The following is a 12,476-nucleotide window of genomic DNA, read 5'->3' as shown; positions in this document are numbered from 1 at the left end:
AACAGATTGAAGGCTTATATGTAAGAACTGAAAATGTAGAACTACTAAAAGAAAACATAGAGGAAAAGCTTCATGACATTGGTCTGGACAATGATTTTTTAGATATGATTCCAAAAGCACAGGCCACAAAAGTAAAAATAGACAAATGTGATTACATAAAACAGAAGCTTCTGCACAGCCAAGGAGTGAAGAATTCACAATCAACAGAGAGATGAGATGACCTACCAAATGGGAAAAAATGATCTGGAACAGCAAAATATATACATATACATATACATATTTAAAATGGGCAAAGGAGCTGAATAGACATTTTCAAAAGAAGATATACAAATGGCCAACAGTTACATAGAAAATTGCTTAACTTCGTTAATCCTCAGGGAAATGCAAATCAGAATCACAATGAGATACCATCTTACACCCAATAGGATGGCTATTATCAAAGAGTCAAAGGATAACAAGTGTTTGTGAGGATGTGGAGAAAAGGGAACCCTGGTACATTGTTGGTGGGAATAAAATTTGTACAGCCGTTTAGAAAACATTATGGAGATTCCTCCGAATTTTAAGAACAGATCTAACATATGATTCAGCAATCCCACTTCTTGGAATATATCCAAAGGGTATGAAATCTGCATGTCAAAGAATTATTTGTATCTCATGTTCATTGCAGCATTATTCACAATAGCCAAGACATGAAATCAGCCTGTGTCCACCAACAAATGAATAAATAAAGAAAATATGATATATATACACAATGAAATACTATTCCACCATAAAAAAAAGACAGTTCTGTCATTCGCAACAACATGGATGAACCTGGAGGATATTATGTTAAGTGAAGTAAGCAAGGCACAGAAAGACAAATACTACATAACCTCAATTATATGTGGAATCTAAAAACGTTGAACTCATAGAAACAGAGAGTAGAATGGTCATTACCTGAGGGTGGTGGGGTGGAGGGGTTGGGAAGATGTTAGTAAAGGATATGAAATTTCAGTTAAACAAGAGGAATAAGTTCAAGGCATCTATTTTACATCATCATGACTATATTTAATACTGTTATATTGTATACTTGAAAATTGCTGAGGGAGTAGATTTTAAGTGTTCTAGCTACAAAAATGATAATTATATGAGGTAATGGATATGCTAATTAGCTTAATTTAGCCATTCCACAATGTGGGCATATGTCAAAACTTCATGTTGTATACCATTAATATATACAATTTTTATTTACCATTTTTTTAAAAAAATTAACTGTTTAAAAAAGGTTTTGAAAACAATTTAAGAACTTCATATGCCTACTACCTAAATTTGACACAAGTTAATATGTTGTCATTCCTATGTTAAAACACAATACATTACAGATATATGTTATCGGTGCTTTTAAAATGTTTCATAAGTGATATTTACACATTCTTTTCCATTTGATTTCCAGTTCCTTGCTATTATGTCTAGAGATTTATTCTCTTTGACACATGATTATCCACTTCATTTATATTCACTGCTATAGAATAGTCCACTGTATAAACCTAGCTTAATTTTTCCTTATTCTTCTTTTGATATACATTTAAGTTGTTTCTAATTCTTCGCCATTGTCAAGATTGTTGCAATTCATGCCTTTATATGTGTCTTGTGCAACATAGTACATGGGTTCATCTAGGCTATATATAGAAAGAAAGAGAGGTTTTTTTCTTTGAGACAGAGTCTCAGTCAGCCAGGCAGGAGGGCAGTGGCACAATCTCAGCCCACTGCAACCTCTACCTCCCAGGTTCAAGGGATCCCCCCACCTCAGCCTCCTGAGTAGCTAGGATTACAGGCATGCACCGCCATGCCTGGCTAATTTATTTTTATTTTTATTTTTTGTAATTTTAGTAGAGACAGGGTTTCACCATGTTGGCCAGGCTGGTCTCAAACTCCTGACCTCAAGTGATCTGCCCCTCTCAACCTCACAAATTGTTGGGATTACAGGTGACAGCCACTGCACGTGGCCTAGGGTATATATTTAAACATAGAATTACCAAAATAACCAGATATTGCCAAGTTTTTCCAAAATAGTTGTAACAATAAACATTTTCAGCAACATATTTATTAATTTTAGTTGTTCACATCACACCAGCCCTAAAAATTTAAGAATAGTTAGTATTATTTACAATAACAAAGACATAGAACCAACACAAATGCCCATCAATGACAGACTGGATAAAGAAAATGTGGTACATATATACCATAGAATACTATGCAGCCATGAAAAGGAATGAGATCATGTCCTTTGCAGGGACATGGATGAAGCTAGAAGCCATCATCCTCAGCAAACTAACACATTAACAGAAATCCAAACACTGCTTGTTCTTGCATATAATTGGGAGTTGAACAATCAGAACATGGATACAGAGAGGGGAACAACGCACACTGGGGCCAGTTGGGGGATGGGGGGCAAGGGAAGGGAGAGCATTAGGACAAATAGCTAATGCATGCAGGGCATAAAACCTAGATGATGGGTTGATCGGTGCAGCAAACCACCATGGCATATGCAGTAAATCACCACACCCATGTAACAAACCTACACTTTCTGCATTTGTATCCCCAGAACTTAAAGTAAAATAGTGTATTTTCAAGATGCAGATATAATTTTATCCCCCTTTGACAAATAAACAATCAAACAATCAAAGCCTCTAATGAGCTTCTTATCCCTTTTAGCATAAAATAGAAAGTTTCTAATGTGGTTTACAAGGCTCCTCAAGTTCTGAGATCTGCCTTCTACTCCAGGTTGGTCATGAACTACTCTTGTTTTGAATTTTCCTTTGTATATGATTAATATATTTCTAAATTATCTTTCCTACGTGCAAGTGGACACTTCCCCTTTCCTGAGAGAAAAAAAGTAATGCAAAAATGATTTAAGTAAGTCATTATTTTATTGATGATGTATTTTATAGAATCACAAAATTTAGAAATGTAAGAAGGATTTCAGGTATCAACTACATTCAAAGAAATGTGGGTTTCTAGGTTGCTACGTCTAAAGAGAAAGTATGATTTGGTTTGGTTAATTTAAAACAGGTCACAAACAGAATTACATTTCAAATTTAGAAGATACAGTATTAAATTATTCATCCTATCTTGGACATTTTTCCTCACGGAGAATTCTTCTGGAAGAAAATGTAGGTTTATATGTGTTCTTATAAAGAGAAAGAAAGAAAAGCATACTATTTCAATCATTAAATTCTTGATGATGACTATGAGATTGAAAAGAAATATGAGTGAAGAGAATCTGTTGTTGCCAGCAATGAGTTTACCAGAACACCTCCAGGCGAACATTTTCCAAATGGAGTGACAGACTAATTGCATCTAAGGGGATGAGAATCTGCCAAAGAAGAGGATGCTGTTGGTCTTATTTTGCCTGATGAAGAATAGGAAAGGGTGATTACAATGGAACTCTTCATTAGTTAAAAGAGGTGATGAAAGCTCTGTTACTACAGCGGTGGCAGCTGCAGCCTCTGCTCCCTCCTCAGTGACCTCCACAAAGGCCCTGTGTAGCACTTCAGATACCGTGAGACCGCGGCTCCCGGTCATGCCTGAGAGGTCTGCATCCCCATTGAAGAGATCCACCATTCCCATGTTTTTCAACGTGTCCTTGAGGTCATAGCTCTCTTCCACTTTGAACCGAGGCAAGTGTAAATCCACATGTGCCTCTCTCATATTCTGCAAACTTGTCCATTCCAACAATTTCTCAGCAGTGAGTTTCTCTTCAAGCTATACAAATGGAAAAAGGAAACTGATATGACTAACTATTGATCTCTAATACACCTTAACAATGAGTTGACTATGTGGAGTATCTTTATTTTGGCAATAATGTGAAATACAGAAGGTTCATTATTAGATATTATTCGAATAGGAAAAATATGAGTCCTGAATATATCAATACACTGAATTATATGTGTATATGTAAATATATGTATCTAAAAACGGAATCATGTTTTTATGTATATGTAATGTGTGCATATGTATGTATACAAATGTATAATACATATGTAAAATATGATTACAATATTTTGTATACAATGAACTGTATATATCACTATTTCTTGTGCCAACAGCTTACTACATGTGTCAATTTTTAATAGGCTCATCTTATTTTTCTGTATATATTATTTAGTATACATTGCAATTATTGTATATACCCTAAATCTCTATTCCCTTTTTTACTTGGTGTATTTGTAAACTTTCCTCACATTGCTATGTATTTCTCCCAGTCAAGTTTAAATTGCTGCATAATAATATCATCAAATTGATATATTATGCATGTAACTCTAATAAATTAATAATTAATTAAGCCTTCAGTTTGTGTCAGGCCCTATGCTTAAATATTTGTAATATGAAGGTGAGTAATCATTCCTCCCTTTGAATTTTTCATTATTTTGAGGAAATTTGGTCACAAGTTTTTACCTTGCTTAAACTTGGTATCTTTGGAAAAAAGTCAGGCAGTAGAAGAGTTGTAGATGCAAGTTTTTACCTTCTGCAGACCATTGATTTCATTCGGCAGCAGCACAATCATGCTTAGATCTTTGCCTTTGTATGGTATTTCCAGTACCTTGGCCTGTACATCCTCCAGCAAGGCAAAATTGAAGGACTTGTTTTGCCTCATCATCTGTACAGACTTGTGTGTATTCTGCAATAAATCAATGTGTCCAACAAATACCAAGTGAGACACAAGACTGAAAAGATAATATTATTGAGATATCAACACATCCTTCTTCTAAGACAACCCAAGAATTTAATGAGTTAGACACAAAAGTTTCTTCAGGTATTTCTTACTAAATAAAGTATAAGACTAAAACAACAAAATAACAGACATGATAAATTTTATTTTTTACTTGTACATTCCATCAGCAATGTTTAAATTTATTAACATATTATATTACATAAGTAAAATATAGACAATACCTTGTTTGGCCAAAATTTTTCCTCTTTAGTATTTTCTTTATTAAATTTATTTTGCCATTGACCCTTGAAATAGATTGCGTTCACAAGAACCAGTGTGGTATCGTTGCCAATACTTCCATCAGGAAGTAGGTTTTTAATTTTTTCTGCAAGAGAAAGAATAAAAGAGTCTTTTATACAAGGTACAAATAGTTTGTCTGGAAGATGCTTTGCAAATGTTCGTGACTGATCATTAATTATTCACCCAAATCCTTACTTGAGACTCACTGACTTTGATCTTTGAATTATTAGACTCACTGACCAATGGTTCACCATATGCAGCTTTCTTTCAGGCTCCAGTCGGATAAAGTTACCTTGACGGAGACATCACTTCTTGTGATAGAGAAGGAGTTTAGGTTCTCTGTGTATGAGTGACTCTAGTTCATCTGATTTGGAATACTAATACACTGATTTTATCTACTCTTTCAACACATCTTTCCTTTCTCCCTCCCTCCTCTTCCGATTATTTTTCTTTTAACTCTGGGGTCCTGAATCAGAGGATGTAGGCCCTAACTGCTTTTTAGGACAAGTGATATGAGCTCTGTAATATGAAACACATGTCCTGTGCTGTCAGACACTACTTCCTGGGGTATCTTCCTATTCACTCTCATGTTGAGTTGCTGTAAGTTTGGCCTGTAATGAGAGGTGGGAGGTAGGAAAGATGTCTGTGGAATGGAGGCTTTGTTAAGCTCTTTGCCCTTGATGGAGAAGACAGCTGTGATAATCCCTGCAGAACGTGTGGTTAGAGATGTGGTCCAGGCAGCTCCAGTTCAGATGGCAAAAGGATGACTTACCGGAGAGCTGCTTGTTTCCCAATTAGTAAAGGAGAAGGGAGATGCTTTCTAATGTTTTCTTTTAAATATTCATCATAAAAAAATTGGTTCTGATTCAAAGTAAAGGACATGATCTCAAAATGGGCCTGAGTGGAGACAGGGGATCCACAAAGCTATTGTCATCCAGGAACATGAGCAAATAATTCTCCGACTGTGTTTTCATCTAATTGGCTTCCTGTGATTTCCTCCTTGGCTCCCCGAGGCTCTCTTTATATTATTATTTGGAAAAACTCTTTATCTGGAGTGCCTTCTTCTGTCTTCCCTGCAAAGCCATCTCAATCCCCACCGCTGGTCCCCATGCAGTGTCAGGCACAGGGCTCACTCGCATAGGTTTCTCAAAGGTGTGTCTACCATGGGCGGCTCTCCTACCATTCGTTTGACTTTCCACCCAGGAGTTAATCTTCTTTCGACTTTCTTCTGGAGCCTTTGCAAAATCAACAGATTCCACACTGGTCTGGTATAATTTCTTGATGGCATCTAAATATTCCTTTGAGACATGAAGGAGGAAAGTAGGAATTAAGAGTAATTTATGTAACTCTATATTACTAAATTTAGTTATTTATAATTCTAGTAAGCCGAATCCCGAACCTGAACAGATGCAGTATCTCCTGTCCATGCATATTTTTATACAGATGCCACGTAGGCAATGCAAAAGGGTAGTGTGGGCTGGCCCAAAAACAGGTCACTGAAGGTCAGTGCCGGTTTACTGATGGTATCTTATTACTCACTCTACTACCCAACCTCCTCTTTTATTACAAGATTATCCCTAAATGCACACTTCACTGATGTCTTGTCAGGGTCTGGAACACTCCAGTGGGGGAGAGTTGTGGAAACGGAGCTAAAGCACTCTGAGTAAATGCTCCCCACTTGGGTCGGCCAGGCTCATCTGCCTTGCTTTCTTCCATTAGGCCACTCAGGGACACAGACACCAGGCTGCAGACGAAAGGTGGGTAGGTCAGGTGAAATTTACCTGTAAAAATTGAAACGTCTTTTCTCCGAAGAGCTTGTTAGCGATCTTCAGCTCATATGCATCAGTGGATTTGTTTAATTCAGTCAGAAGCTTTTGAAACTGGTGATGAACATTTCCTGACCTATCAACCTTCAAACATCAAAAAAGCAGATCACTGAGTTACTGCATCGGTGTAAATTCTAAACCCGTGCTAAGTCTGTTAGATCAGTTCCTAAAGGCTGGTATCCTCAATGATGACCTTTATGCTTATTCCCTGATACTTGGTGTATTTCACCTCAAATACTCTTCAAAATCTACCTTACGTTTGACTTCTTCCAGAAAATTCTTCCTGCACTAATGTACTCCAATCTTCTCTCTTCTGAACTAAAGATGCAGCACTGTCTACCATTGGGTTTTCCCCTTGTTGGCTTAAAGGGTTAGGTTTGGCTTCCCAGTTAAACTGTCAGTTCCTTAAGGACAAGGACCACATTACACTTCTAACAGACATCAAGAATATGAGTATATTTAAGTTTGGATATTTTAAATAGATTATGCCAGGAAGCCCTGTTATACCTGTTGGTAGTATCATCTTGTAAGACACACTGACTGATCTATGGCTCTTTCCTTATGATGGTCATTCTCTGCATGTGAGAACAGTGTGTGCCAGGTACATGGGTAAGAGCTTTACATGGGTAACTCTAAGTCTTTAGTTCAATTCAGATGTAAACAAGAAAGCTCAGAGAATAGAAAAAAAACTCTATTTATAGAGACATAAATTAGAAGTGCCAAGTTTTGAACCTAAGCCTGTTAAATCTAGAACCTCCTACTTTCCAGCAAAGCATTTTTCTCTATTAAGGCTCTAAACCAATATATTCCATAGCAATCATTTTCCAAAATAGACTTGTGCTTATTCCTCTTAATCTCATTAATGACTCAATTAAAATTAAATTATTTTTGCAATATTACTGTGATTAGTATGATTATAGCTATTTTATAATAATAATATTTATTATGACTTTATGGGCAAGACACTGTTGGAAATGTTTGCATGTATTTGCATGTATTGAGTCAGATTTTTTATTACCCTTAGTTTTCTGGGATGAGATCACTAGGATTCTGAGCAATTGTGTCCTGCCATGTTCATCATTTGTGAAGAGCAAATCTGCAATTTGAACCCACCCTATCCTGATCCAGACCTATGCTCTGAAGTACAGGGCTGACTGTCTTTCAGTAACGCAGAAACGAAGAATAATAATTATGTGCCATGAAATGCCAACCCACTCTGTACATCTCAATCTTTTCATCCAGGCTTTCCTCTAAGAATGGCCTTTACTTAGTTTCTGTGAAGTTCCAGGTTTAAACTATGACCTGCTCAGGGATCTAAAGCTGAACCAAAGTGCTCTGTGACTCACGTGATGTGTTGCAGCTTTTTCTGTGGTGTTCTTTGGGACTTGATCGAAGTGAAGAACCTGGAAGAGACATGAAGCGGGACAAGAAAACTTTACTCGAAAGCTCTGTTTAAGTCAGTGGGTTCACAGTTACGGGAATTCCTGCTCAGCTCCCTGTGCTACCCATCAGGCCACCACATCTATTACCATCTGCATGCAAGCCGCCGGAACCACAGAGAGAAGCTGCAACAGGACAGAGTAATGAAGCTGATACCTACCTTGTTAATTTGTTGTGCAGTGTTGTCTTTGGCCCCTAAGAGGACCATCCCTAATGCTGATGTGATGCTGATAGGGGAATAGAAGGTGTTGTTCTTTTGTGATTTTCTGAACTGTTGGAACAGATCGAACATGAACTTGGTGTTGGCTTCACTGAGTGAATTCATGGTGAACTCGATGTGATCTGGACTCCTGGAAAAGCATCAGATTCCTGTCAGAATGACTTTAATAAATGCAGTGGTATTTTGTAGTATGATTTTCTTAAAGGAATGACATATCTGGGTTGTGAGATTTTGACATTTAAAGTTTTTCTTTTCTCGTTTTTAACGTTTCAATCTTTCTACAATGTGCATATATTAAATATATTAATGTCCTAATTAAGAGGCTCACAAAATTACTGTTTTTAAAGACTATTATAAATCAGTAATAGACCCTCTTTATCTTTCCTTCATTGCTGGTTACACTGGGGCCAGGTAGGAAGGCTTCATAATGAATGCTAACAGGAGACCTTTGTGGATCACATCCAACCAGCTCTTAAGAGGAATCCCTGACATTTCCTTCAAGGCTTTGTGGCTGCAAGGCACTCTCCCTCTGTGTTCCTCAGGGTGCCTTAGTTTACTTGGAACTAAGTAATTTACATAAAGGACAAATCAGATGAAACAGATATTTTAATTATGCCCTGGCAGAATAAGTAAAACATAATCAGAGAGAATGCAGGAGATGCATGATATAGAACACAGTATCATTATTATTCTCAAAAATAATTCATGTTATTAAGCTGGAGTGGCTTGAAGCACTTACCTGTATTCCTAGAGGAAGCAGACGTGGGCAGAGAGCCTGTGTGTGTCTGTCGAATGAAGGGTGAGATCCTGAATTTATGCCTCTCCTCTTGCTGCCTCTCCCTCTGTGGAGAAGACATTTCACAAGAAGGCTAACACTCCTTTTTAATCTACAGGGAAAAAATGCAAATGCAAATCAGCATCACTGGCTCATTTGAAATACCTGTAGGTGACTTTCTTGCTGCCTCTCCCTCTGTGGAGAGGAGATTTCACAAGCAGGCTAACACTCACCTTGATGAGTGAGAACATTTATGACAAAGGATACGATTACTGTTCTACCATTGTACTTCCTTTTTAATCTATAGGGAAAAAATGAAAATGTAAATCAGCAATCACTGGCTCATTTGAAATAATGTAGGTGACTTTCTATTGCCAATGAGAATAAGGTTAGAATTCCAATTTCCTCTCATTAATTTCAGCTCCTTTCCTTTGTATACAACTCCAGATGTTAAAAAAAAAAAAGAAAAGAAAAGAAAACAAACAAACAAAACAAACACAGAAAAAGGGCCATTCTTTTCTTGGATGTTGCATTGTCTTTAAGGCATGCTTTGAACACCAAACAACTAAAAAGCTTACATTTCCTGTTTTTCAGTTCTGAAAGTTTTTGTCATCCTATGCATTTCATTAGTTATTTTTCTGTATAACAAGGAATATAATTCTAATTTTAAGTCCAAAGAGATACCGAAGAAGTGTACTTCAGTATCTCATAGCATACTATGGAGAACAGGATTCTATTGCTTTCTCTTGAATGCTCTACCTTGGCAGTGATCCTGCCAGTCATCTCCCGTGCCCCTTTCAACCATCCCAGATGTTTTCTGTTGGATAGAGTCAGTGAGAAAGTTATCTACCTTGCTGAGTGATACGGTTTGGCTGTGTCCCCACCCAAATCTCAACTTGAATTGTATCTACCAGAATTCCCACGTGTTGTTGGAGGGACCCATGTGGAGGTAACTGAATCATGGGGACCGGTCTTTTTCTGTGCTATTCTCGTGATAGTTAATAAGTCTCAGGAGATCTGATGGGTTTATCAGGGGTTTTTTTCTTTTGCTTCTTCCTCATTTTCTCTTGCTGCCACCATGTAAGAATAACTTTTGCCTCCCACCATGATTCGGAGGCCTCTCCAATCACATGGAAGTGTAAGTCCAATTAAGCCTCTTTCTCTTGCCAGTCTTGGGTATGTCTTTATCAGCAGCATGAAAACAGACTAATACACTGAGTTAACAGGCTAACACTGAGAAGAACAATTGAAACAAACGGGCCATTTTGAATGGCAGTTTTTAAATTTTTCATTTAAAAATGAAGCAGAAAAATAAGTTGTTTGAACTATCAGGATCACAACATTGCTCAGTGGTCCTACTATTTAGCACCTGGCTTCAGACTCATTCCAGTGTTTTCCCTGGAATATCTTGTAATCTGAAGAATGTCTGTGGCCAGAGAGAGGGTTGTTGTCCAAGGCCATTTAATCCAATATCTCCCTGACCACCAGAATAGAGGGCTGGTTTTCTTTTGTGAACTCCCCTTTTTATTAACATGTAATTTATATACCATCAGGTTCACCATTTTCAACTGTACAATTCAATGATTTTTAGTACATTCACAAAGTTGTGCTATCACCATCATCATCTCATTCCACAATAATTTCACTACTTCCAAAAGAAACCTTGTACTTCATTCTTCCCTCTCTCGAGACCCTGGAAACCACAAATCTACCTCTTGTTTCTATGGATTTGCCAATTCTAAACATTTCATATAAATAGAATCATACAGTATTTGTCCTTCTGTGACTGGCTTCTTTCATCTAGTATTATTGTCAAGGTTTGTCCATGTCCTTGCATGGATCAGCACGTCATTCCTTTTTGTGGCCGAATAATATTCCATGGTATGAATAGACCACATTTTCTTTGTTCATAACTAGATGGACATTTGTGCTGTTTCCATCTTTTTACTATTATGAATGATGATGCTCTGACCTTTCATGAACATTTTTTTTTTTGCATGGCATATGTCTTCATTTCTTTTGAGTATAAACCTATGAATGAAACCGCTGGGTCATATGGTAACTCTAGGTTAACATTTTGAGGAAATGCCAGACTCTTCTCCATAGAATTCTGCACAAATATGCATTCCAACCTACTGTGAATAGAGTTCTGATTTCTCCACATCCTCCCCAACACTTGGTATTGTCATGGGCTCTTTTTAACACCAGCAGTGAGTTTGTTTTCTCAGCACATCACAAAATCAAGGGAGATTCATCTACAACAAGGTTCCAGAAATACATAGGATGGAAGTAGGGGCTGGACGGGAGAAAGGAAGCTGTGTTTCTAATCTGAACGTTTCTCACCTGCCTGTTCCCCAACCTCCAAGACATGCTGTTCTTAGGTCTCCTGTATCAATACATATGTTTTGAATCTCTGAATGAGATTGGGAGGTATAAGGTCCCTGATTTAGGTTGGGGAATAGACTAATGGGGTGTTGATGACTAAAAGGTCCAAAGATAGAAGAAAAAGAAACAAGAGGAAATATATGAGATGAAGAATTCCAAAAATGAATAATGGTCTTCTCAGCTGAATCTGCATCCAGGGCTATAAGACAAACATGGACCTTCCTCTATGTGGATTAAGATGGGTTTACCTGGGTACCAAAGAGAAGGAATCTAACATCTCATAAGACAGAAGCAAGAAGCTCAGCCTGGGAATGGAGGGGAAAAAAGCAGGATAACAAGCTGAGATAAACTGGGGCTACAGGGGACCTACCTATGGAAGAGAATTTCAGACTATGGTTAAATCTTCTGAGATGCTGAGGTTTGTCATGAAGGTGGAACTTGAGGAAAGGTACTAACTGAAAATGACCAGGAGTTGGCTTAAATTTAGAGAAAGCTTGGATGAATTCAAATGAGAAATCATTTCAGGCATTTTTTTCTGTTCCTAAAAACTGCTCCTGGTGTGTGATAGGGAAGCTAGATAGGACATATCCTGATGTGTGACATGGGACATATCCTGATGTCATATATTGTGACAGAGAACTCAGGAATTCCAAGAAGTTTTTGCATATGAACACTTGCCAACTTATGTCTCTTGGCATTTCATAAACATACGTCAACTTCATTGGCTCCAGAATCCAGAAATTAAAAACAAATTATCAATGGGAAATTACACTTTCAGGAAATCTCCTGTCATTCCTAATGCCTTTATAGATTGGTTAAGAAACATCTCCTAGATTT

The 12,476-nt window shown here is 37.4% G+C and overlaps 1 protein-coding gene across 1 annotated transcript; it reads right to left on the bottom strand.

Annotated features, from left to right (window-relative positions):
- Window positions 1-2,899: 2,899 nt before the first annotated feature.
- Window positions 2,900-9,327, bottom strand: LOC112617320 (serpin B4). Its single transcript, XM_025374078.1, has 8 exons — window positions 9,219-9,327; window positions 8,420-8,609; window positions 8,166-8,222; window positions 6,775-6,903; window positions 6,174-6,291; window positions 4,936-5,078; window positions 4,505-4,660; window positions 2,900-3,744 (listed from the first exon to the last, which is right to left on the bottom strand). The coding sequence occupies exons 2-8, from the start codon at window positions 8,582-8,584 to the stop codon at window positions 3,340-3,342; spliced, it is 1,173 nt and encodes a 390-aa protein (XP_025229863.1). The 5' UTR covers window positions 8,585-8,609; window positions 9,219-9,327; the 3' UTR covers window positions 2,900-3,339.
- Window positions 9,328-12,476: the final 3,149 nt, after the last annotated feature.

The sequence above is a fragment of the Theropithecus gelada genome, unplaced genomic scaffold, assembly GCF_003255815.1.
Source record: "Theropithecus gelada isolate Dixy unplaced genomic scaffold, Tgel_1.0 HiC_scaffold_16027, whole genome shotgun sequence".
Taxonomy (NCBI): domain Eukaryota; kingdom Metazoa; phylum Chordata; class Mammalia; order Primates; family Cercopithecidae; genus Theropithecus; species Theropithecus gelada.
This window is presented reverse-complemented; position numbering and strand designations above follow the sequence as displayed.

Bases quoted from the DNA above. Each gene is read 5' to 3' on its own strand.
- LOC112617320 (XM_025374078.1), bottom strand. From the start codon at position 8,584: ATGAATTCACTCAGTGAAGCCAACACCAAGTTCATGTTCGATCTGTTC. The intron at 5,079-6,173 runs GTAGGAGAGCCG...TTTCTCTTGCAG, and splicing joins GGTGGAAAGTCAAACGAATG to AAAAAATTAAAAACCTACTT. The intron at 4,661-4,935 runs GTATTGTCTATA...GATTTATTGCAG, and splicing joins AAAAATTTTGGCCAAACAAG to AATACACACAAGTCTGTACA.